The 27887-nt window shown below is 34.3% G+C and overlaps 1 protein-coding gene across 7 annotated transcripts in view; it reads left to right on the top strand.

The window, feature by feature from the left end:
- The window catches only part of Zranb3 (zinc finger RANBP2-type containing 3), a 224187-nt gene that overhangs the window by 140885 nt on the left and 55415 nt on the right, over positions 1 to 27887 (top strand). For 6 of the 7 annotated variants that reach the window (XM_048812201.1, XM_048812199.1, XM_048812200.1 and 3 more), the window contains 2 exons: positions 21861 to 21980; positions 25028 to 25147. In XM_048812201.1, coding sequence (XP_048668158.1) covers positions 21861 to 21980; positions 25028 to 25147 — 240 coding nt within the window. The remainder of the gene's footprint in view (positions 1 to 21860; positions 21981 to 25027; positions 25148 to 27887) is intronic. The other variant, XM_048812202.1, reaches the window with a different exon arrangement.

Below are 27887 nucleotides of genomic sequence, written 5' to 3'. Positions count from 1 at the left end.
CTGCCTCCCTCCCTTCCCTTCATTCCATTTTGTTTAATCTACTCAACTTCTATCCTATACCCCTTGTTGTGTGTTAGTATCCACATATCAAAGAGAACATTCATCTTTTGGTTTGGGGGGGATTGGCTTATTTCACTTAGCATGATTGTCTCCAGATCCATCCAATCCATTTTCTGGCAAATGTCATAGAGTCATTGTTTCTTTGGCTGAGTTCTATTCCATTGTGTTTTCATACCACATTTTCTTTATCCATTAAATCTGTTGAAGGGCACCTAGGTTGGTTCCATAGCTTAGCTGTTGTGAATTGAGCTGCTATAAACATTGATGTGGCTATACCACTGTAGTAGGCTGATTTTAAGTCCTTTGTATATATGCCAGGGAGTGGGATAACTGGGTCAAATGGTGATTCCATTCCAAGTTTTTAGGGAATCTCCATACTGCTTTCCCATAGTGGTTGCACCAATTTGCAGTCTCACCAGCAATGTATGAATGTATTCTTTTACCTATATACTCACCAACATTAATTGTTAATTGTATTCTTCTTTTTATTATTATTAGTTGTTCAAAACATTACAAAGCTCTGGACATATCATATTTCATATGTTAATTGTATTCTTGATTGTTGCTATTCTGGCTGGAGTGAGATGAAATCTTAGTGTAGTTTTAATTTGCATTTCTCTAATTGCTAGAGATGTTGAACATTTTTTATGTATTTGTTGACCATTCATATTTCTTCTGTGAAGTGTCTGTTCAGTTTCTTTGCTTATTTATTGATTGTTTTATTTGTTTTTTTTTTTTTTGAGTTCTTTATATATTCTGGAGATTAATGCTATACTGAGGTGCAGGTGGCAAACATTTTCTCCCATTCTGTGGGCTCTATCTTCATGATTTTATTTCCTTTTTTTGAAGAAGCTTTTTAGTTTGATAACATCCCATTTATTGATTCTTGCTGTTTAGGAATCTTGTTGAGGAAGCCGACATGATGGAATGTTGGGCCTATATTTTCTTCTATTAGGTGTAGGATTTCTGGTCTAATGTCTCGGTCTTTGATCCACTTTGAGTTGACTTTTGTGCAAGATGAGAGGGGTTTAATTTCATTCTGCTACATATGGATTACCAGTTTTCCCAGCACCATTTGTTGAAGAGGCTTTCTTTTCTCCCATGTATGTTTATACCACTTTCATTTAGTATGGGATAACTGTATTTATGACACCTCCCAGTTGACACCACACTTACTGCATTGACTCAGCCCTCTACAGTCTTATACTGTCACCCTAACAAAAAGCATGACCAGTTCCACATGCAACTATCATTTACTCAGTGTGCACTGTTCTTCTATGTATAATTTCTAGCATTCAGTAGAAAATGTGAAATAAATGTAAAAGCCACTTAAAAAAATCCTAATCTATTGTCAAGAGATAAAACAATCAATGAAGACACATGTTAAAATGATCCAAATGGTAGAACTATTAAACAAGGACATTAAAATAGCTATGAATAGTATGTTAAGAATCTAATAAAGGCTGAGGTTGTGGCTCAGTGGTAGAGCAGTAGCCTAGCACACGCAAAGCACTGGGTGTGATTCTCAGCACCACTTAAAAATAAATAAATGAAGGTATTGTGTCTACACACACACACACACACGTGTGTGTGTGTGTATAATATATGTATTTTTTTTTTTAAAGAATCTAATAGAAGCCAAGTGTAGTGGCACATGCATGTGAATCTCAGTGGCTCGGGAGGCTTAGGCAGGAGGATCCCTAGTTCAAAGCCAGCATCAGCAATGTCAAGATGCTAAGCAACTCAGTGAGACCCTGTCTCTCAATAAAATACTAAACAGGGATGAGGATATGGCTCAGTGGTTGAGTGTCCCTGAGTTCAATCCCCGGTACCTAAAGGGGGAAAAAAAAGAAAGAATCTAATGGAAAAGATGTAGGAAGAGATGGAGAATTACAGAAGTTGCATGAAAATATAAATTTAGTAGAAGAGAAATGCTTGAAATAAAAAACAGTATCAGAGATAAAGAAAATGTATTCAATCAGCTTATAAGCCAACAGTAGAGGGTGAGGGAGGAGGAAAGGGAAAGGAGAAATACTAGTTAACAATATTGGGATTCCAAGATGGAGGGCTGGAGGGAGGCAGCATCCTGTGTTGCTCCATGACTCAGATCTCACCTAGTCGGAATACTGCATCTCAGAGAGTGTAAGAGAACCCCTATACAGCTGATTTCCTCAGAAATCACCAGCACTGTGACTCCCACGCAGGGCTCAGAGCCTCAGCTTTTGAGCAGGACTCCAGACCCCTGGCTCCCAAAACCCAAAGCCCGCGCTCTGCTCCCACTCAGGTCACTCGGCTACTACCTACCCACAGCACAATGCCATCACCCAGCTCCCCCCACCTCACCAGACACCCTGGCAGTGGAAGCAGACTGACTCCATCTTGGATAACCTTTCTCACCATATTTGGTGGGGACAGCTCTCAGATCGGATCTCCATCTGGCCAGGTGCCAGGTATCCAACCCCTCCCCCCCCCCGACTCCCCAGTGGTGATAACTCGGCACAGTGACTACTCAACACAAAAACAGCTTCCAGTTGGCAGGTGTGCAGTGCCACCAGGGCGCCGCCCACCTTGTATGAGCCTGGGTGTGAGGGTCCCGCAGGTGGGAACTGATAAGTGAGAGGGAATGGGACTAAAGTTTGGAGTCCAACAGAGAGACCAGGAGCTGGGAAATCTCCAGGCAAGAGAGGGAGACAGTACCAGGCGCTCAAGTCAGACAAGCGGTCCCAAGAGTGACCCGTGATGTGCAATCTCTCTGCAGGGACTGGCAGGTGGCACTCCACACTTCCAGATGCCCTACACCAGGACCAGTCTTCCCACCCTGGTTACCTACACCATCCTGAGGGCAGAGACACCAGCTTAAAACAGACAAGCCACCTATTAGATGAGAAGAGAAACAGAACAGATACAGATCTCTAAAACTAGCAACAACCCTGGTTTCTTCTTTCGAGTATTTTTTTTTTCTCTTTTCTAACCCTCTATCCTCTGGCCCTCACATCCCCAACACATGTGAAACCAAGAACTTTGCATGAAATAGGATTTTGAGGACTGAGTCCTCTGAATAATATAATATAGAGGTGTTGTATATGCCCTTTGTTTTTCCTCTTTTTTTTCTTTCATTTTTCTTTCCTTCTTCAAATTTTACTATTTTAACATCTTGTATTTTTCTAAATACATATCTGTGTTTGTTTAATGTACTCTATGGTCTTCCCATGTACTTGTCTACTCTAAATTACTTGCTGTCTATTCTCTTGCTACTAACCATCTTCATTAGAGTTCTCTTTCACATTTCCTAAGATATATTAGCTCTATGCCCTCACATCCTTCCTCCTCACCATATCGTCCTATGCCCCACCCTCAGTTCATTGTCCACCGTCAGAAACTGTAAACCTTTTTACAAAACTACTGATATTTTAGATAATAATTGAATCCAACATTTTGGTACATTGAGACCAAACTGTAAACGTCTTAATACAACAAATTGTTCATAGGTGATATATTGTTGATATTGGGATCTTGTCCTTCCTCACAAAGGAGGGCTCTCGGAACCCTACAAGAGCACTACAAACCTATAGGGTAAAAACAATAATAACCAAGACCCATAGAGCTGGAAAGGAAGACTCATGAGAAAAATGAAAAGACAAGAGAAGAAAGTACCACAAACAAATCAAGCAAGACACCACATCATTAGAATCATTGGCAGCCACAGCAGAAAAAAATGACAGAGAAAGAGTTCAGGATATACATGGGGAAGATATAAGAGAGCAAATACAAACAATGAAAGATCACTTTGACAAGGAGCTACATAAACAAATCCAAGAAGCAAAAGATCACCTCAACAGGGAGCTAGGGGTTCTAAACAAACAAACAAACAGAAATCCTTAAAATGAAAGAAACAATAGACCAAATTAAAAGCTCAAATGAAAGCATCACCAACAGAGTAGACCACTTGGAAGATAGGACATCAGACAATGAAGATAAAATATATAATCTTGAAAAGAACATAGATCACACAGCGATAATGGTAAGAAACCATGAGCAGAACATTCAAGAAATATGGGATAGCATAAAAAGACCAAATTTAAGAGCTATTTTTGGATAGAGGAAGGCATAGAGGTCCAATCCAAAGGAATGAACAATCTATTCAATGAAATAATATCAGAAAACTTTCCAAACATGAAGAATGAATTGGAAATCCCAATTCAAGAAGCCTACAGGACGCCAAGTGTACAAAATCACAACAGATCCACACCAAGGCACATTATAATAAAAATGCCCAACATACAGAATAAGGAGAGAATTTTAAAAGCCACGAGAGAAAGGAATCAGATTACATATAGGGGAAAACCAATTAGGATAACAGAGTTTTCAAAACAGACCCTGAAAGCTAGAAGATCCTAGAACAACATATATCAAGCTCTGAAAGAAAATGGGTGCCAACCAAGAATCTTGTATCCAGCAAAATTAAGCTTAAGATTTGAAGATGAAATAAAAACCTCCCATGATAAACAAAAGTTAAAAGAATTTATAGCTAGAAAACCAGCACTACAAAACATCCTTGGCAAAATATTCTGTGAAGAGGAGACGAAAAACAACAATGAAAATTAGCAGAGGGAGGTAGCACCCTAAAGGACAAACTAATTAAAGAAAATCAAGTTAAATAACAAAAATTAACAAATATAGCTGGAAATACAAACTATGTCTCAATAATAACCCTGAATGTTAATGGCTTAAACTCACCAATCAAAATACATAGGCTAGCAAACTGGATTATGCTGCCTACAGGAGACTCATCTGATAGGAAAAGACATACACAGACTGAAAGTGAATGGTTGGGGAAAATCATACCACTCACATGGACTGTGAAAGCAAACATGGTTTCCATCTTCGTATCAAATAAAGTAGACTTCAAGCCAAAATTGATCAAAAGGGATAAAGATGGACATTACATACTGCTCACAGGAACGGTACACCAACAAGACATAACAATCATAAATATATATGCCCCAAACAATGTTGCAGCTATGTTCATCAAACAAATTTTTCTCAAGTTCAAGATTCAAATTGACCACAACATAATAATCTTGGGTGATTTTAACATACCTCTCTCACCACTGGATATATCTTCTAAACAAAAGTTGAATAAAGAAACTATAGAACTCAGTAATACAATCACTAACTTATAGACTTCACTGACATATATAAAATATATTAACCTGCATCAAATGGATACACTTTCTTCTCAGCAGCACATGGATCCTTCTCTAAAATAGACCATATAATATGCCACAAAGCAACTCTTAGCAAATACAAAAAAGTAGAGATACTATCATGCATTTTATCAGATCATAATGGAATGAAATTGGAAATCAACGACAAAATAAAAAATAAAAATTTCTCCACCTGGAGACTAAACAATACACTACCAAATGAACTATGGGTTACAGAAGACATCGAAGAGGAGATTTAAAAATTCTTAGAACTAAATGAGAACATAGACACAACATATCGAAATCTCTGGGACACTATGAAAGCAGTATTAAGAGGAAAATTCATTGCATGAAGTTCATTTCTTAAAAGAAGAAGTCAACAAATAAATGACCTCACACTACATCTCAAAGCCCTAGAAAAAGAAGAACAAATCAGCAGCAAAAGCAAGAAATAATCAAAATTAGAGCTGAAATCAATGAAATCAAAACAAAAGAAACAATTGAAAAAATTGACAAAACAAAAAGTTGGTTCTTTGAAAAAATAAATAAAATTGACAGACCCTTAGCTACACTAATGAAGAGAAGGAGAAAGAAAACTCATATTACCAGCATAGATGATGAAAAAGGTAATATTACAACTGACACTACATAAATACAGAGAATAGCTAGAAATTATTTTGAAAACTTATACTCCAATAAAATAGAAGACAATGAAGGCATTGAGAAATTTCTTAAGTCGTACAATTTGCCCAGATTGAATGAGGAAGATATACACAATTTAAACAGACCAATATCAAGTGATGAAATAGAAGACACCATCAGAAGCTTACCAACCAAGAAAAGCCCAGGACTGAATGGATATACAGCTGAGTTCTACAAGACCTTTAAAGAAGAACTAATACCAATACTCTACAATTTATTTCAGGAAATAGAAAAAGAGGCAGCACTTCCAAACTCACTCTGTGAGGCCAATATCATCCTGATCCCAAAACCAGGCAAAGACAAATCTAAGAAAAAAAAACTTCAGACCAATATCTCTAATGAACATAGATGCAAAAATGCTCAATAAAATTTTGGCAAATCGAATATAAAAAAATATCAAAAAGATTATGCACCATGATCAAGTGGGATTCATCCCATGGACGCAAGGTTGGTTCAACATATGGAAATCAATAAATGTAATTCCTCACATCAATAGACTCAAAGATAAGAATCATATGATCATCTCAATAGATGCAGAAAAAGCATTTGACAAAATACAGCATCCCTTAATGTACAAAACACTAGAAAAACTAGGGATAACAGGAACATATTTCAACATCTTAAAGGCTATCTATGCTAAGCCTTAGGACAGCATCATTCTAAATGGAGAAAAATTAAAGGCATTCCCTCTAAAAACTGGAACAAGACAGAATGCCCTCTTTCACCACTTCTGTTCAACATAGTTCTTGAAACACTGGCCAGAGCAATTAGACGAAAGAAGGGGTATGTATAGGAAAAGAAGAATTTAAATTAGCACTATTTGTTTACGACATGATGCTATACCTAGAAGACCCAAAAAGCTCCACCAAAACACTTCTAGAACTAGTAAATGAATTCAGCAAAGTAGCAGGATATAAAATCAACACCCATAAATCAAAGGCATTTTTGTATATCAGTGACAAATCCTCTGAGAAAGAAATGAGGAAAACTACCCCATTTACAATAACCTAAAAAAAAAAAAAAAATACGATACTTGGGAATCAATTTAACAAAAGAGGTGAAAGATTTATATTCATTGTACTACAGAATCCTAAAGAAAGAATACTTTAGAAGATGGAAAGATCTACCTTGCTCTTGGATAGGCAGAATTAATATTATCAAAATGACCATACTACCAAAAGCACTATACAGATTTAATGCAATTCCAATCAAAATCCCAATGGCGTTCCTCATAGAAATAGAAAAAGCAATCATGAAATTCATCTGAAAAAATAAGAGACCCAGAATAGCTAAAGCAATCCTTAGCAGGAAGAGTGAAGCAGGTGGCATCACTATACCAGACCTTAAACTATACTACAGAGCAATAGTAACTAAAACAGCATGGTATTGGCACCAAAACAGACTGGTAGACCAATGGTACAGAATATAGGACACAGAGACTAACCCACAAAATTACAGTTATCTTATATTAGACAAAGTTGCCAAAAACATGCATCAATGTTTATAGCAGCACAATTCACAATACCTAAACTGTAGAACTAACCTAGATGCCCTTCAATAGATGAATGGATTAAAAAATGTGGCATATATACACAATGGAATATTACTCAGCAACAAAAGAGAATAAAATTGTGGCATTTGCAGGTAAATGGTTGCAGTTAGAGAAGATAATGCTAAGTGAAGTTAGCCAATCCCCCAAAATCAAATGCTGAATGTTTTCTCTTACATAAGGAGGCTGATTCGTAGTGGGATAGGGAGTGGGAGCATGGGAGGAATAGATAAACTCTAGATAGGGCAGAGGGGTGGGAGGGAAAGGGAGGGGGCATGGGGTTAATTAATGATGGTTGAATGTGATGATCATTACTATCCAAAGTACATGTATGAAGACATGGATGGGTGTGAATATACTACATATATAACCAGAGATATGAAAAATTGTGCTGTATATATGTAATAAGAATTGTAATGCATTCTGCTGTCATATGTAAATTTAAAAATTACATAAATACAGTGTGAACAAATATGTAACAACAAATCCCACTATTAGATATAATTATAATGCACCAGTAACAAATATGAAAGAAAGAAAAAATAAAACACAAAGGAAATTTTTTAAAACAAATACGCCAATGTCCTGGTTGTTTATGCTACAGAAAGGAAAATGTAGATTCACACAAATACTTTCACAGAAATTTATTTATAATAGTCATATATTTGGAAATAAATTAAATATCCTTTAAGTAAATTGTGAAGCTAGATGTGTAGATGAGTTCATAAATAGAACTTCACATGGATTTCCAGTTGCTTTGTTAAGAAAGAGGACAAGAAAACTCAATGGGGAAATGATAATCTTTCTAACAAATGGTATTGGATGCTTGGATACCCATAAGGGGAAAAGGGAGTCTTTACTATTTCCCACTATACATAAAAATTTACTTGAAGCCAGTCATACTTCATATACTTAAATCCAAAAGCAAAAATTTGGAAACTCTTAGTAGTATACATGCATAAAAAACATTTCTATCCTTTAGGTAGAGCAATTTGTTAGGATAGAAATGTAAAAACTTCAAAGAAAGAAAACAGAATTCAAACATTAGAACTTATAATGATTTTTTAAAATCACATATAAAAACCACATAGATTGGAAGAAAATACATTCCCCCTGCTCAGTTTTCTCATGTTATTTTATGGTTTAAGCTTAAGTTTTGGTTTGATCAACATTCATTGTTCACCATATAATGACTGTTAAACATTTCACACTTGAGCTATAATTACATTTCTTTTCTTTGACAAGTATTGTTTTTCCTGGAGTTAATAACTACCTTTTTCCTCCATTTTTCTCTTTTTGATTGTTTGCTTGCTTACTTAGCTTTCTTTGTACTTAATACTGTGTACAGAATGTGTCCTTAAAGAGAAAGAGAAACTTATACTTTATTTCTTGTCTGTGGTAAGAAACCCTGATTTGAAGTCAGAGTATTGACAATCAACAGGAACTGGGAATCTTGAAGAAAAAGGAAGGAGATGAAAAGTTAGTTGTCCTCAAAAATTAATGTTCTCAAAAATTAATGGCAGCAGAAGGCCAAGTCCTGCCACTTAGTTCCCTAGAGATTTTAGTCATTTTTCATTCCTTCCATGCTAGAATCTGTCTTTAACAATGTATGTAAATTGGAACTGTGTTTTTCTATCCCTGGGCTGCAGCCAGAAATAATTAGTTACTGGCAATACCAAATTGGAATTCTTAATATATCTTCCCCAGATGTTATCAAAACCCAATATTTAGAGTCTATAGTAACCATAAATACAATTATCTACATAATGGATTAAATAGGCTTTTCAGGAGGCAACTGTAGTTATATACATTTAATATTGTTCCTATTAAAAAAATGTGTTTCTGAGTTCTCCGAAAGCAATTTGTAAATGAGCTTAAAATATCACAGATTATAATTTAGTTATTATTTTGTATGCATCTGAGTAATTTCCTGATTAATTCAATAGATTATTTAGTTGCTAATCTGAGAAGGTGCTAGGAAAGTACACTGTCTTATCTCTCAAGGTTCTATAAACTATAAACTAGATCATAGTTTATAATTTATCCTAAGGATTCTTAGCCCTTCAGGTACAATGAAGTGGACTAACATGATCATATTTGTAGCTATGAGGAAAATGGATTGTAAGGAGCAAATCTATAGAAAGATAATTCATTTGAGCTGTATCACTGATAATTCAGGTTAACAGTGTTGGTAATCTAAACCAAGATGTGTCTGAGCCTAAATACATAATGGATTAAATAGGCTTTTTCAAGATGTGGCTGAGCCACATCTTGACTGTAAAGAAAGAAAAACTTCAAGATGTATTAATACGGTACAATCAATAAACATTAATGATTGACAGAATGTAGAAGGAAGGGAAAAGATAGAAACTAGATTCTTGCTAGGTCAGCGGGATTGATGTTTGTGCCATTTACTGATACTGTGGGTAAAAAATACAAGATACATTTTGTGTTTAAATATGTTTGTTATTATGAAGTATGATCTATGTCAATCTTAGCAAGGCAGATGCTGTTAGATAATAGAAGTTTTGGGGTTTTTTTTTTTTTTTTGTACTCCACGGTATCATTTTAGAAATACTTTTCTTTTTGTTGACTCATTCGAACAATTCTGTTGAGGAATTTAAACATATTTAAAACCATCTAATGATAGTTTGTCTAAATTTTGAAAAAGTTGATAGGACTTAAAATAATGAGTTTTTGATATCGCCATTTTAAGGGCATGTGTGTAAGTTTTGCTTGCAGTAAAATAGATTACTCGTCTGTGGTATTCAATTGAAAAAAGACTAAAACTCCATAATAAATGTATTAAATTAGTATGTAAAGTATAAAATTTTATTCTTGTTAGATATTCTGCAAAAGCAAATACTTTATCCTTTTATGTATTGACAATTTTAACACTGTTCACTAATTGTGATAGAAAGGATCTCAGGAGATCATTTCCTCTTCTTTTATTGCAGACAAAGTTATACCTAAAGACTTCCAGAAAAATTTATCTCCATTCATACTCATTTTATAGATATGCAGAATAGAAATTTCTTTCTCTGCTATAACCTTTCTTTTCTTCATAATCTACAGTGTGTTTTTGGTAGACAGGAATACAGTGCCAAGTGCTTCAGATTAGGTCATATGGACATGATAAATTTTCCTGTATACAAGGCTATATATTATAATATTGTGGTGTTGACATATCTTATCCATATGCCTATAAATATTTGTAATTTTCTACTTGTTCTACTTGTTCTTCTTAGGAAGACAGAAATATGTTTTAAATATATTTGTTATTATCTCCTTAATGTTGCTATTATATTATCAAGATCTCTTTCTTTTGCAAACTATTTTTGTTAGCTTTTTTTACCACTGTGACCAAAAGACCTGACAAAAACAATGTAGAGGAGGAAAAGTTTATTTTGGCTTACAGTTTCAGAGGCATCAGTTCACAGATGGTCAACTCCATTTCTCAGAGCACTAGATGAGGCAGAACATCATGACAAAAGTGTATGGCAAAGGAAAGCAGCTCAGGACATGACACCAGGAAGCGGAGAGAGAAAGAATACGCTCCACTCTCCAGGGTCACGATACAAACCCTATAGGCACACCTCCAGTGACCTGCTTCCTCCAGCTACACCCTACATACCTATAGTAACCACCCAGTTAATCCATATCAATGAATTAATCCAGTGATTAGGTCAAGTTTCTTATAATCAATCCACTAATCAGGTTAAGGCTCTTAGGCAATCATTTAAGTCTGAAAATTCTTGCATTGTCTCACACTTAAGCTTTTGTGGTACACATCATATCTAAACCATAACAAATACTTCTTAATGAAAATAAACAAAATATGATAAACAGGAAATATTAGTGATAAATAGCAAACAAAAAATGAACTTAATTAATGTTAAAAGTACAGAGTCAATTAGTGAAGAATTTCAGATAATTAAGAGAATTATACTTTTTCTTTTCTTTCTTTAAATTGCTTGTAATATTTGTTCAGAATACAATGGATGCAAATTGACAGATTCTTCAGATTTAAGCTCAGCATAATATACAGGTAGGAGAAAACAGATATAAGTGGTATGCTTGCTTTAGCCAATTCTCAGTTATTTGGGAATACATTACAACTACATCTCATTTTTAAAGAAAATCATTTTGAGAGAAATGCCAGTTTTTATAAAAATGGTTAAAACCAACCCCTAATTTAAAATTTCCTGTCACTTTGGTGATGGTAGCATTCCTTAGTACTGAAAAAAAACTTTGCAGAAGGCAAATTGCTTTAAACATGTTCCCATTATGCACAAAGTGTGTTTCCTCTTTAATTGCCTCAGCAGCTTAACACAGGTGGAATCCTATTTATAAAATGAAGTAAACTATAATGAGGACACTACAATAATCCCTGCTGTACAGGGCCTGGAATGATGTGAGACTGAAGAGTTCCTCTTCTTTTGCTCTTTCTGTGATTTAGGAGTCTCTACGCTCTGACCCAGGGATAGCCTGCCTCCTGTTCATTAGTAAGAGATGGTCAGCAATAATCAATTAAGTGCAAATAAGAAAATAATACCATTTTAGAGAAGAAAGGGATAGTGAAATGGCGAAGTGATATGGAGGAATGTTTTATTAAAAATGGGAAAATGCTCACTTGACATGGAAGAGTGGTTTTAAGGTTTTTAAGATGGCAGGAGTAGGTAGTTTAGAATCAAAGGTAAAGTGATTCGCCTTAGAGAAGTAAAGAAATACCTCTCTTGTTCCAAAAGAAAAGGAAATTAGAATGAGTGAAAATAAAGAAAAGAAACAGAATTCTAAGATGATGATTCTACTTTCTCTAGGCAGTGAGGGTATTTGAGAACCAATAGTCATAGTTCCGATTTTGAAGCAAGTTGAGAAGGTTGAAATTGTTTTTTCAGTTCACTAGAAAAATATGTTAATACTAAGAGCTAATATGTTTATAATATTTCTTGTGTGCCAAGCACTATTCCAAGCATATTTAATGCATGGCCTCATTAAATTCTTACCACAACATTATGAGGTTTAAAGAACTTTATCTACTTTTGTAAGTGTGAAAACTGAAGCACCGAGATTAAGTGACTTGCTTATTCTCTCTCAGACTTTTAAGTGTTGGAGTCAGGATTTGAATCCAGACAATCTGACTCAAGAAACCATAATTTCTCTAGGATAGCTGAATAAATTTAGTATTTGTTAATGATCATGGATTTGGGTGGTACCTATTTTCTTATTAGAGACTTTTCAGCATCTCTATATAGATAGAAAGAAGATACAAAATTAAAAGTTCATATATTCTGTGTATAACAATTTTAACACCCAAATAAGTTTTATTCATGCTTATGGTTTAGTAGTAAAAGTTGATTACCTGGACCGGGGTTGTGGCTCAGTGGTAGGCACTGGATTCAATACTCAAAACCACATAATTAATGACTTTTATAATTAAGCTTTCATGAAATTAATTTTTTAAATCCTTTTACTATATTGGCTTTGCTTTCCAATGATGTCAAAATTTGAGTAATTTTTAAAAATATTTTGTTTTAGTTGTAGTTGGACATAATACCTTTATTTTATTTCTATGTGGTGCTGAGGATTGAACCCAGCACCCCGCATTACAGGTTCTTTTATAAAATTGTGTTGGTTAAGATATTAAATTGGAGTTGCTTACTCCACTTGTCAATGGGCTGCTTGTAGAACTTAGTGTCAAAAGATTAAATGTATTAGGGATGTTAGATTACTATTTACAGATATATTCATAAGGAACTAAAATATGCTTGGAGATAAGAAAATAATACATGTGATAGTTTATCTGAACCATCATTTGAACTAAAACTTTGTTTTCTGTGAGAAAATTTTTACATGGAACTCTGTGAAAATGTCTCAAGTTCTTTTATTGTCGCATGGAACTACAAATATTCCCTGAAGCTCATGTTCTACCAGATTCAAAAATACTTCTTGAAGTTGCTGGAATAGTTTCTAATTTAAGAATCATGAGCAAAGAGAAGAGATGGTGGAAGACAAATTTTTATCCTCCCTTTTGTGGTGGGCTGCAGAAGCCAGGCATGGGGAGGGTTGTGTATTAACAGTACCTATTCTCCTTTACTATGGTATTTCTTTTGATATTTGAAATAATTTTAAAGGATAAAAGGCAAATCACTATCAATATATAAATTTAATGTGAAACAGTATAAGGTAGCTGGATAAATGAGTAAAAACAAGAGAGACAGGGTATCGATTGGATAAATTAAATGCACATATTTGTGCCATGCAGTATTATTTGGCATTAAAAAAATTAATTAAGTAATTTATTTACAACGTGGATTAAAAACATTGTTATGTTAAAGCCAATCACACAAAAACATATTGGATGACTTTAACATATATGAAATATACAAAATGGTCCAATTCAGAGGGACACAAAGTAGATTAAATGTTTACCCAGAGCTAGGAGTGAAGGGTAACTTGATGGTAACAGCTGAAAGGTAAAGGGATTCCTTTTTGGGTAATAGTTAAAAGACAACTCTTGAGTATACTAAAAGCCATCGGAGTGTTCATTCTAAAAGGGTGGATTTTATAGTATGTGGATTATATCTCAGTAAATCCATTTTTTAAAAAATCAAAGAGAATGAAGTCAAATTCTTTTGTCTTTCTGCTCTAGCTATCCTAGTTCGCTGCTTCCTCTCATTGTGGCCCCAAGATGACTGCTATAAAATAGGATGTCAGATTTCCAGTTCAGGCCATCATGTTCAAAGCAAAATGGTAATCTGAGAATCCCTTTGTCAGTGAGGATGTTTGTTGAAGCCTCCAGCAGAATTCCCAGATGTCTTATTAGTCAGGAGGAATAGAAGACTAGCTTAGACCAATCATAGTTCAACTCTGGTTGATTAAGAAGGACAGGAAGAAATCAAAGCCAATGGCTATCAGATATTGGAGCAAACTGCCATGTAGTGTGGGATCCAAGGACCTCAGCACTTTATGGGAAGCTTCTTTGGAGGTTATGGCTATTAATGGGAAAATTATTCTGACATTTGTTAGAACAGTAAGGAGGAAGACTTTATTTAAGACTGATAGGAGTTGCCTCTGTTGTAATAGAGACAGATGAGCTAGGTTCCAAATACAATAAGGACAAGTAAGGATTTATAGCCAATGAAGAGGTTAATAGATGGAAAACTAGAGATATCAAGTATAAGGGATCCTTGCAAAACTGACCTAACAGAATTCTTGCCAAAGACGGGTCAAAGACTTACACATCAAAAGTGGGGAATGAGGAACTTGCTTAGTTATCAAGGATAGGGAGATTCTTGCTAAGATTGAGTAATAGAGGTCTGGCATGGACAGGAGACCACATAAGGACAACGTCAAGGCTTAGTTAAGAAGAGAGCTCAGAGGATCCTGGATTACAGTTTGACCAAAAGAGAAACCTGTCTTTCCTCAGGTTTAACGTTTTCCTTTTTTTTTTTTTTTTTTTTTTTTAGCATTTTATTAAAAGCTGACAAGTTTAAATCAAATAATTTTATCTGCTCTTCAATGCAGTATAGGTTGTCCGTACATCCCGCCCCCGCCCGGCCACTGCTTCTACTTCAGAAAGTATGATGTGCACCTCTTCACTTAAACAAATCTGACCTGGGATTGTAGCTTAGTGGTAGAGCACTTGCCTAGCACATGTTAGGCACTGGGTCAATCCTCAGCACCACATAAAAAATAAATAAAGTAAAGGTATTGTGTCCATTTATAACTACAAAAATTATTTTTAAAAATTAACAAATATTACAATATATTCATTTATATTTCTTTAAATAAGATATAGTGTATAATCTTTGTTAATTATGGAAATCAGACCTTCATTTAACAGGAACATGATAAATTTCAGTAAATAGTATAATTTTGAACACATGCATTTTTTGTAACTTCTAGAAAACCTGAACCCACCATAACTAAGATACTGATTATTACCAGGACCTGGCATTTTACATACTGCTCAAATAATTTAAAATATAACAATGTGGTGACAATTTTGATTAGAATAAAGTCAAGATAGTTAAAATGCATGTATAGCACATTTTTAAATGCAAATCTATGCAATTCCTAACTTAAGAACCTAAAAGAATCCTAGAAGTTCATCTGTTACATAGATATTTTGGTACTCCGAACACCTTTCCTCCTAGGAATCAACATCATAATGATGGTTTTTATCTTAGTCTCAAGAGCCTGTTTAGCCAGTTGTGTAATTTACCTTTATAATATTAATAGTAACCACAACCCTTTCCAAAGCACTAACTTGGAAGAATTGGAGAGCTGGGAACTTGAGCTTTGGCATAAGTGGTTCTGGTAGTGATGGGCAGTTGGGTGACATCAGTGGAGGGAACAATGGCAGAAATGGCTTGCTTAGGAAGAGAAAGGGAGTGCATCTTAGACTAGGGATACATTGATCTTAGTTTATGAATCCAAACTGGATAGTTGTAAATGCACCTTAAAAACACTTCAACTTGACATGTACTTTTTGAAAGCCTTATCACAGTAAATATAGCTCTTTAGGCAAACGTGTACTTTATTAAAGTGATTCAGTTGCCATGACAACACATCCAGAATTTATAGCTTCTTGTTTTGAGAGGGCTCTATTTCCACTTTGTGAGGCACCAAAATCCAAGGCTAAAGTTCTTACCAGCCTTTAATCTCATTGTATGAAGAATTTCTGTTATTTAGAAAATTTAGGCATATAAAATATAGCTTGCGAAATCAGTCTTGTCACATTACAGTCATATGCATTAATTTTAAATACATATTTTTCAAATTTGAAAGCCCCCATTTAAAATTTTTTATTAACAAAGCTGCATAATATTAGTTTGACAGCAAAAAATAGTCATTCCAAAAACAAGTCTTCCTAACCTTATTCCCACTACTTTCCAGTTTTTTAAAACTGAATTTTTCTTAGTATTTCAAATCCTTTACACCAGGGGTTCTTAGTTTGTATTACTGCTTGTGTTGTAATTTTGTCTGTGATCAATTGCTTCCTCAATATAGAAGGTAAAATTTTAGTTCTTTCCCCCTCTGCCCCACCTTCACACATACATTTCCTCTATTCTCGTCTTTCCGTCAAAGTGTTACAGTTTTACTAATTTTTTTTTAATTTTTATTATTGGTTGTTCAAAACATTACATAGTTCTAGACATATCATATTTCATACATTTGATTCAAGTGGGTTATGAACTCCCATTTTTACCCCGTATACAGATTGCAGAATCACATTGGTTACACATCCACTGTTTTACATATTGCCATACTAGTGTCTGTTGTATTCTGTTGCCTTTCCTATCCTCTACTATCCCTCCTCCCCTCCCATCTTCTCTCTTCCCCATCTACTGTAATTCATTTCTCCCCCTTGTTTTTTTTTCCCTTTCCCCTCACTTCCTCTTATATGTAATTAAATACACAAAATAGTTTTACTAATTGTATAGCAACTTCTACTAATTTTGGCTTGATCCACATTTGCTATGTATATTATTAGAAACGTGTTTAAAATATTTACTAGTGAGCAATGTGAGATCCTATGAATTTTCATTGTGATATATCAATACATTGCATGATGTTAACATCAGGATAAACATATCTAGCTCCTAAAACATTTATCCTTTCTTTGTGGTGAAAAATTCGATATCCTTTCTTCTAGCTTTTTGAAATATACAGTACATTATTGATATGACTGTCACCTCCAGTGTTCAAAAGCACACCAAAATGTCTTACTTCTAACTACAACTTTGTAACCCTTTATCATGTCTTATTTCTTCTATAACACATTTTATTTTATTTTAATTTAGTAATTGAAGTTTTTGTTTTTGTTTTCCTCTTCTTTTGCTTAATTGTCGGTGTACCTATTACTAATTCATCCTCAAAGTTTTCCCTTGTTATTTCCCTTGTTATTTTCTTACTGTCTTTAAACATTGGGCTTTGTTAATTTCATCTTCTTAAAGAAATTTTCCCTGAATCAACTCCAGTCTAGACCGTTGCTCCTTAGGTCTGCTGCATAGCTTTCATCCTAGAGGTTTTCTTTTTCTCCTTTGCTCTGAACCACCTATTTCCATATTATTTTCTTTCTTTGTTTACTCTCTTATTTTGCTGGATCAAAGTCCCCAGTAAGCCTCCCCAAAAAGAGGTTCTTTGGAGGTAAATTATTTGAGTCACTTAGATATTTGAAAATATTCATGTTCTTTATACCTGGTTTTTAATTTGGCTGGATGTGAAATTTGTAGAAATCTGTTTCTCTAAAAATTTCTTGTATTTTGTTGTTGAAAAATCCAATGCAATTCAAGATTTTTATCCTATTTTGATTCTGAGAAATTTTTTCCTCCTTTCTCTGGAATCTTTATCCCCAGCATTCTAAAATCTCATAATGATAGGCCTTGCTCTGGGTTCATTTTCATTCACATGAAGGATGAATACTTTTCCATTTTCCATTGTGAATACTCATGCCCATATGATCAGTGAAACTTTTTCTTTGATTTTTTTCTTTCTTCTTCTTTCTCTGCATTATTTCCTAGAAATGTTATTTTTCACATATTGCTCTCATGACTTAGTTCTCTAATTTTCTTGTATTTTATTTATTTTTTTTCTACCTACTTTTTTGGACATTTTCTCAGTTTAATAACCAGTGAATTTTAAACTTCTATTATATTTTTAATTTTTGAGAGCATTTTTTCCATTCAATGTTTCATTTTTATATCATCCTGTTTTTGTTTTATAAATACACTCTTTTCTAGCCTGCACAGTTAATATATTCATCTGTGTTGTGTTCTAAAAATGTCCGGTGATCTTGGGTTGTTTGCTTCTGTTTACATAAAAGATACTAAACACTGACTATGCTAAATCTTGTGCGTAGATATGCTTATAGACTATGGCTGTCAATTAAAGGTGATCTGATTGGGATGTTTTGTTGAGAACCCTATCTTTAGTTGTTTCTTTCCTTTTTTATTTTTATGTATATTTTTTAGTTGTAGATGAATACACAGTATCTTTATTTTTATGTGGTGCTGAGGATCAAACTCAGTGCCTCATACATTCGAGGCAAGCGCTTTACCACTGAGCTACATCCTCAGCCCCTATTTCTTTCTTTTGTTTTTTTGTTTTTGTTTTCCTCCTCTTTGGCTGGTCATATTCCCCAGAAAAGAATCACTTTTTATATGATTCTGCTCTTCTGCTTAATGGACATAAGCCTATTTGTCTCTTTGGGATATATGGAGGTAATAAGGCCAAGAGCACACATATCCATATATACACACACATATGTGTCTGTACATGTGTATATACACACATACACATACACACAGACACACATAACTTTGTATGTGGTTCTGGGGTTTCGGATACACGTGTCAGCCAAGTGCCTTTACCATTGAGCTACAGCTCCAGTACTTTATCATTTATATATAATATTCATTTAATTTCCATGATTTTTGCACTGTATGCCTACTCTCTGAGTCCTTTTGTGCTGCTATATCATAATACCCAAGACTGAGTAATTTTTAAACAATTGAAGTTTATTTGGCTCACAGTTCTGGAGGTTAAGAAGTTCAATATCAAGGTGTGCACTTGTGAGGAGGGACTTTGTGCTGCATTGTCCTATAGTGGAATACAGAAAGACAAGAGAATGTGAGAGATCAAGAGATTGAATTTGCAGCCTTAAGCCCTTTTATACTTGGCATTAGTCCACTTAAGAAGGTAGAAGCCTCATAACCTAAACACCTCATATTAGGCCCTACCTCTCAACACTATTGCATTGAGCCTTAAGTTTCCAATCCATACTTTTTTAAAATTTGTTTTAATTAGTTATACACGACAGTAAATGCATTTATGCACTTTGATATCATACATAGATGTGGAGTTCCAGTTATCCAAATAAATTGTTTTACCCTATCTAAAAAATAATTCTAATTTTCTGCTAGGGTGGTCAGGAAAGGTACCTGTGATGTGGGATCCATAGAGAGAGGATATGGAACAATGTTATACACAATCAACTACTTCAGCATTCAGCAAGTCCTCCAGTTCTAGCCATACTTCATTCTCATTCCCTAGGTGCTATTTTTCCTAAGCCTTTATAGATGACTATAGCATGAACCAGGTGCTTCTTGACTTTTTTTTTTTTTTTTTGGATCTCCCAGATTGGCTAATCAGTTATTAGGCATCAACTATTTACTAGCTTTGAAAGTTTTGTTGCTTTTGACCTTTCTCCAATTTTCTTTGTCCCTGTACAGTTTACTAAAATTTAAAAATGGCATAGAAAAGAAATGTCTTCCACTGTGGTAGGCCAAACTATACCTGACTGGGTCTGACTCCCTGCTGAGCGGGTGTAGCATCCAGTGGTCATGCTGCTGGATGGCCTTGGTCTTCTAGGTTTTGAGTGACTGTGTCTTCCTGCATGGGCATGCCTTTCTACATCTCCATGGGTGGAGCTATGCTCACCTGGTCCTTTGTAATATTATCCCTTGCCCTGTTTAGGATAGAATGTTCCATGGAAATGCCTTTTGTGTGTCCCCTTCTCTTACTGGGCCCTGGGGTGTGGTCTTCCTAGATGTCAGTCAATCTGCTGACAACAGACATCATGAAGCTAGACTCAGCACCTTGAAACCTGACCCCTTACCTCATTTGAATAGCTTCTCCTCAATAAAAGGGGTCAGCACATGCTCTCTCTCTCTCTCTCTCTCTCTCTTTCTTTCTGTGGACTCTTAAGGTCAGAGGAGCCGTCACAGCACCCCCAAAGAAGGTATTTCTGTCCCTTGTTTGGTTGTTTCACGCAGCCCAGTTAGCCCAGTTCCCCTGAAGTGACACCTGAGAGTTTTAGTCATAAGCAACCTGGCATTCCGCCTGTCATCTCTATACAAAACATTTAAGTAACTAGCTTTTAACAGTTAGAATATACTATATCCATGTTTAAAATTAATTAATCCTATCCACCTAAATTCAATTCCTATTTAAGTCACTTCATGTTGACTTCTTATTCTTAGTATGTAATTTTTCCTAAAGTTAACTGTAAAAGCATATTCAATCTGAGCTTTCATGATTTTCTTTCTTCTACCACACAATTTCTTCATATTTCCCTCTGTTCTTTCAGACATTCCTCCTGTGCTCTTGATCCTGTCACTCCAGGCTCTTCTGGAATCTTCTGTACCTCAAAAAAAGCCAAATGCCCTTATTTTCTATTTCTCCTAGCCTGTTCTCTTCTTTAACTGCCTGTTAGTAAGCCTACTAAGTTCCTTAAGTTAAAAAGTAAATAAACCCCGGCTGGGAATATAGCTCAGTTGGTAGAGTGCTTGCCTTGCATGCACAAAGCCCAGGGTTCTATCTCCAGAGTCAGATAGGTAGATAGATAGATAGATAAAACCCACCCACCCAACTGAGCAAGGTGGCACATGCCTGTAATCTCAACTATATGAGAGGCTGAGGCAAGAAGATCAAAAGTTCAAGGCCATCCTGGGCAACTTAATGAGATCCTATCTCAAAATTTTAAAAAGCGGGGCTGGAGTTGTAGCTCAGTGGCAGAACGCTTGTCTAGCATGTTTGAGGCTCTATGTTCAATCCTCAGCATCACATAAAAACAAAGAAGTCAAAAAAAAAAAAAGTAAAAAATGGTTGGAGATATAGCACAGAAGAAGAGTACCTCTGGGTTCAATCCCTAGTCCTGTCAAAAAATAAATAAACAGGCAAACAAATTTTCCTTAAATCTTAACTTCAGTCTCAGACTTCTTATTCTTCTACAGTCTTTCCTTTTAAAAAAAAAAAAAAAAGCCATTATTTAAAAAAAATTTTTTTTTAGTTATAGATGAACACAATCCCTTTATTTTATTTATTTATTTTTATGTGCTGCTAGGATTGAACCCAGTGTCTCACATGTTCTAGGCAAGCGCTCTGCCACTGAGCTACAACCCCAGCCCCCAAAATACCATTTTTTAAAAAAAATTTTTACTTTCTGTTTTTTCTTTAACTCTACACAAACAGTCTTCTTTAAGACTTTTTTGAAAGTCAACTTCTAAGCAAAACTATCTACCCCTTCTACCACACCCTGCTTGACTAACCCCTTTCCATGTTGTGCTTTATTTTCTTTTTCTTTCTAATTCTTGTCTTGTTCTTGTTTTACCTCTCATTTCTCACCTCTTCTCCCTCTTTTTTCACATGCCCCTTACATATTGGCTTCTACTTCCGTATACTGCCCAGAGAAGAAAGCAGCTGAAAGTTGTGAGACCTACTGATGTTAATACAGAGACTTGCTGATTTTTGAGGCATTTTTTTTGCTTTAAAAATGACATGATTCTTAAATAAAATTTTTATGACATTAATATGGTTTAACTTTTAATATTTAGGCAGGTGCAGTAAAGGATTATATTAAGATGATACTTCAGAATGATTCACTTAAGTTTCTGGTTTTTGCTCACCATTTAAGCATGCTCCAAGCTTGCACAGAAGCAGTCATTGAAAACAAGGTATGTTGACTTTGTTATGTAAAATAATTTTTAGAATGCAAATTTGTACTATTCTAAAAATTACTTGTAGTCTCATAATTTAGGTAGGATATTCCCCCCTTCTTCAGATGATGTTTTATAAAATTTATTATTTTAGAAATAATGTATTATTAAAATTTTTTTTTCAAATTATACAAATGCTATATTATTATGATGTACTATTTTGTCTTTCATGCCAATTTTTAAATTTTCCTTTGATAAATTTATTTGAATTCATTAATCATAGGTTGCTTGGAAACAGTAATGTGAATTCTGTTTTTTTCCTAGATATACCATTTGAGAGTAGTATGTTCTTTAACAATTAAAAGTTAAAATTTTTGTTTATCTGCATGGTGTCCTTTGAATGTGGGTTATGTAGACGAAAAAAGGAATCCAGCCAGTATTATCAACTAAGTACTTTTACACCTTTTAAACTTCCAGGCAGTATTGTCTATAGAAAATGATTGATAATATTTAGTGTAGATGAATTTGAAACAGACGGCCCATGTGACTTACCAGATTAGTGCCACCAAATAAGCTGGCTCTACCACATTTTCTTCAGTCAACCTTAATTACCAATGGTTCTGTCAGCGACAGCATCATCCATTTTTTTTCCACATTTATACCTGCCATCTATTCTCTTTAAATGATGAGAACTTCTAGAGATGTTCAGAAATGGCCAAAAGAAATTCTCTGACAAATATGTAAGCTTGCTAAACATGCAACAACAAAGCCACTTGTCATTATAGGTCAGTTTTTTAAAATCAGGAATAAAGCCATGTTTTTTTAAAAAAACTTTATATCAGTTTTTTAAAATGTTACTCTTGTGTCATTTATTTATTTATTGTGGTGCTGAGGATTAAACCCAAGGCCTTGTGCATGTGAAGCAAGCAATCTACCAACTGAGCTATCTCCCCAGCCCCTTTATATCGTTTTTTTAAGAATTAACTATTATGTTCATTAACATTAGCCAAAGAAGTAGTCCTAGTATTTCCTCCATAGAGCACATAGAGAACAATGTAATAAAGTGTTATACATTAAAAGTTACTTTCTCATTGATTATTCTATAGTATCTATACAACACCTTGTGAGGTGTTAATTAAACTTAGAAATAATTTTTAAGTGATAGAGCAATAAAATTAGGTTCATAATATTTTCTTATTCTGATTCTATTACACTTTAAAATTACTAGAATCTATTCCAAATATAATGGTCTGCCCCTTTTTCCCACATTCATTTTACTAGTATGTTTAGAATCTCATTTGGCTTTACTATATTTTACTAAAAGTTAAAAATGTAGGTACTCATGGGGTAGAAAGTGATTGTCTCCCAAACTTTCTTACAAACTGTGTATTTTTTTTAGAAAGACCCTTAGAAGATTTTATAATCTCTCTTAATGAATAATAAATGGATTTTTATTTTATTTATTATTTGCTTTGTGGAGATAAAGTTAATAGTTGATATTCTATTTGATGTTAACTTGAATTATTCTCTTTTAAAAGTGAATATTTCTATGTCTCAATTACTTAAGGCCATACTTTCTGTAGACGTGCATATTTGAGTGAGACTATTTGAAATTTAGGGCTCATAATTGTTTTTATGAAGGTGGATTATTAGTTATTTTTAGCTTTTCAAACACTTCTTTGTCACAACTGAAATTATTCTTAAAGACAACACTGTTCAGTTTAATAATATTTCTCAACTTTTAAAAAAATATATGTGGGTATCTTATTTCACCACCTGAATGGAGATGACCATATCATGTTTTTCTTTGCATTTTAACATTGTGAAAAAAGAGAACTCAAGGGCCATATTTCCCAGTTAATATTTGAGCTGTATTTCAGTATTACATTCAGTACTCTTCTTGAATCCTTGCTATGTGAGCAGAGTCATCTTTGTTCTAGCATGTCTGACTATGCTTTTACTTTGGAATCAGTGATTCTATAACTTTAAAGTTAGTCTGATCCATTGTTTAAAGGTTGCATATCAATTTACATAGAATTTTTTTTTCTTTTTTGGTACCAGGGATTAAACTCAGTGGCACTCGACCACTGAGCTACATCCCCAGCCCTATTTTGTATTTTATTTAGAGATAGGATCTCACTGAGTTGCTTATTAGCACCTTGCTTTTTTTTTTTTTTTTAGTTATACATGGACACAATATCTCTATTTTGTTTATTTAATTTTTTATGTGGTGCTAAGGATCAAACCCAGTGCCTCATATGTGCGAGGCAAGCACTCTTCCCCTGAGCTATAACCCCAGCCCAGCACCTCCTTTTTTGCTGAGAGTTGCTTTGAACTCAAAATTCTCCTGTCTCAGCCTCCCAAGCCGCTGGAATTACAGGCTTGCGCCATCGTGCCCAACTAGTTTACAAATTTTACTAAAAATAACCATTACCTTAATTCAAAAAAGATGTGTGGAGCTCCTGTTGTATACAAGGCATTTCCCTTGATACTGATGATATAAAGATGAATTAGATGTAGACCCTATCTTTAAGTAGGCTTTTAATTAAAAAATAAGACATACACTAGTATGGCAGTATGTAAAAATGTAGATGTGTAACCGATGTGATTCTGCAGTCTGTATACGGGGTAAAAATGGGAGTTCATAACCATTTGAATCAAATGTATGAAATATGATATGTCAAGAGCTATGTAATGTTTTGAACAACTAATAATAAAAAAAAAAGAAATTGGAGCTGAGGATGTGTCTCAGTGGTAGAACTCTTGCCTAGCATGTGTGAGGCACCGAGTTTGATTCTCAGCACCACATAAAAATAAGTAAATAAACTAAAAGTACTGTGTCCATCTTCAACTAAAAAAAAAAAGTTAAAAATAAAAGATATTGCCATAATATAAGAAGCTATTAAGAAACTTGGTAATAGTTTTTTTATAAAACATTTGCCAACCTGTCATCTTAACTAATTTCCATTATTTTGTATGACCATAAAATAAGCAGTACAGTTTATAATATGAGAAGGATGCATAGGGGCTTGACCTAATTTTGCCATTTATCTTGTCGATGCCAGACTCGCTACATTAGGATAGATGGAAGTGTTCCATCTTCAGAAAGGATACATCTGGTTAATCAATTTCAAAATGATCCTGATACTCGTGTGGCTATTCTAAGCATTCAGGCTGCTGGTCAGGTAAGAAATTTCAAGTCTCAATTTGATATGAAAATGTCACTGAGATAATAAAAAGGCCATTAACCATAATTTTGGTTTGTGAACTATAGTGTAATTTTTGGTTTGTCACTGGTTTTGCTATAAGTAGCTTTATGTCTGGATTCTAGTTTTAATATTTATTCTATTTTAGAGAATGCTAAAAAGTATAATAGAAAGAAGCCTCAACATTTTTGATTCAAATCTTCCTAAATTTTCAAGTAAAGAATTACCCAGCAGAGTATAGTTAATTTGATTGTAGTGCTTTACTATGATCTTTTTTCCTTCCTTTGAATTTTCTCAAAACTTTGTTATACCATTTATCTTACTTGGTTATGTTTCATTGATCTGTGAGACAACATGGTCTGGGAGGGAGAAATTCTTTTGTCCAAGAACTTGTTATAGAGTGCTCTGATGTGTAAGTAAATAAAAACTCAGATTAAGAGTGACTTAAACATAAAAAATTTCATTCTCTCTTACAGAGAGTCCAATCCTAGAATGGTGGTTCCACAAAATCCTTAGGACCCATGCCTCTTCTGGCTTTCTGCTTTACCACTCCAAATAAGTATCTGTAATCTAAGAGGGCTGCTAGAACTTCTCCATCATATCTGTAATTCAGGCAATTGCCTGAAGGAAGACCCACTACATCTTCTCACTGGCTTGCAGTTAGTCCCATGGTCACTCCAAACTTACAAGGGAAGCTGGAAAGAGTAGTCTTTATTCCCAGTACCCCTGTTAAAATCCAGGTGTTATGTTATATAGGAATAAGAGAAGAATAAATATTAGGGAAAGCAATGACAGTCATAGCCACACTATATTGAGGGGATCTTTCTGTCCTTTTTTCTCCTATATTCTAAAATATTCCTACGTAAGTGTTAAGTCAGTAATTCAACATACAGAAAACTAATTGAGAGTACTTCTGTGCCTGCAACCTAATATATAGCAAAGATCTGCTTCTACTCAGCTAAATGATTTAAATAAAATTGTATATATAGCGCTGGGGTTGTTGCTCAGTGGTAGAGTGCTTGCATTGCATACATGAGGCACTGGGTTCGATCCTCAGCACCACATAAATGTAAAATAAAGGTATTGTGTTGATTAAAACTAAAAAAATAAATATATTTTAAAAAATAAAATTGTATAAAAAAAGAAATTCTGAGGATGAAGCATTTCTGGAACTCAGAAGGAATTCAAATTAAAGGGAGGGTTATCTCAATACTTCTGTCATGTTGCATTGTATGTCCAGTAATCTGAGCTCAGTATCTGTTAATAGTATTCCAGATATAGAAATACTAAGAAAAGCTTAAAATTAGAAATGGAGTATTTATAGCAAGGTTGGTGATACGTAGGAGAAAACCAGGCAGACTTTTTCAAATTAAAAATACAATTAAAAAATAAATGACTTTTTGAAGTTAAGAATGTACAAGTCACTCCCATATTATTCAAAGCTGTGCTCCTGAAGACCTATTATAATTCAAGACTCTTATACTTTGAAGACTAATATCTTCATAGGAATAAAGGAAAGTAGGAAGAGCTTTGTTCTTAGCACTGAGAATCTTACATTATAGGTTAACAGCTCTCAGGATGATATAGAGGGGTTGGGGATATAGATCAGTTGGTAGAGTGCTTGCCTCAAATGCGCAAGGCCCTGGGTTCAATCCACAGCACCACCCAAAAAAAAAAGATGACAGTGATCTTGACAGCATATTTTCCTTTATTCTTATATGGTCATGTGATCCTTTTTACAAGTTTAAAGGTGTTCCTCTCTAAATGCTACTTCTTATTTTTCAGCATCATCTCTAATATTTGATAGTACATTTGGTCCTAAATAGCAGTGGGTTTCAACATTGTGTTTATTCGGCTCTATCCATGTTTTTGTTATTGTAACCTATTTTATAAAGTGACTGGTTTTAATGAAATTTTCAGCTTGAAACCTAGTGCTCCATTAAATGAATGCTAATATGAGTTTGTTATATGACACAAAAACATTTTAAGTTAAAATAATATCATCACAAAAACTACTCACTCATAGAACTTTCAATGCATGTGAACAACACCATGGATTAGACCATCTTCCTAAAGGTTGGTAGATTTTCTGACCATTACCTAACATCGTTTACTACTATATGGCCATAGTATAAGCATTGTTTACATCTCACTCAGTCTACCAACTTTAACATCATGCATCTTTGACACAATTTTTATTTGAGGAAATTTGCATTATTTCATATTGCTTATACAATAAGACAGTTCATATTTTTATGTCACACTATTTCAAATTCATGCAAAATGCAATTACAAAAAAAATGCTGTTGCATTATATATATTGAGACATAAAGCACTAAACTTCAGTGTCTTCAGGATGTATCATGAGAAATTTCACAGGTAGAAAAAAGTATCACTGAAGACATGATTTTCTTACTTTATAGTACTGCAGTTTGAATTAAATGAAGAGGATGTTGATACTGTCTGCCTAGTTGCTATGGATACCATGTGTTAGAAATTATATTCACCTTTATTATATATTTTATTAGATTTTCCAGTGTTAAAGTGAATCCAGTCTTCATCAAAGAATGAAGTGATTTTGTTTATGTATATCCATCAACCTGAAACATTTTGAAACATCAAAATGTCTTTTAAATATATTTTTTGTAGTTCACTTGGCTGTCTTGCAATAAGCAATCTTTTAACTTTTTTGAATCTTCTTAATTTGGCTTAAAATGAA

This window comes from Marmota marmota, unplaced genomic scaffold (genome assembly GCF_001458135.2).
Source record: "Marmota marmota marmota unplaced genomic scaffold, marMar, whole genome shotgun sequence".
In the NCBI taxonomy this organism is placed as follows: Eukaryota; Metazoa; Chordata; class Mammalia; order Rodentia; family Sciuridae; genus Marmota; species Marmota marmota.
Note: the sequence above shows the minus strand (reverse complement) of the source record. Positions and strands in the feature narration are given on the sequence as shown.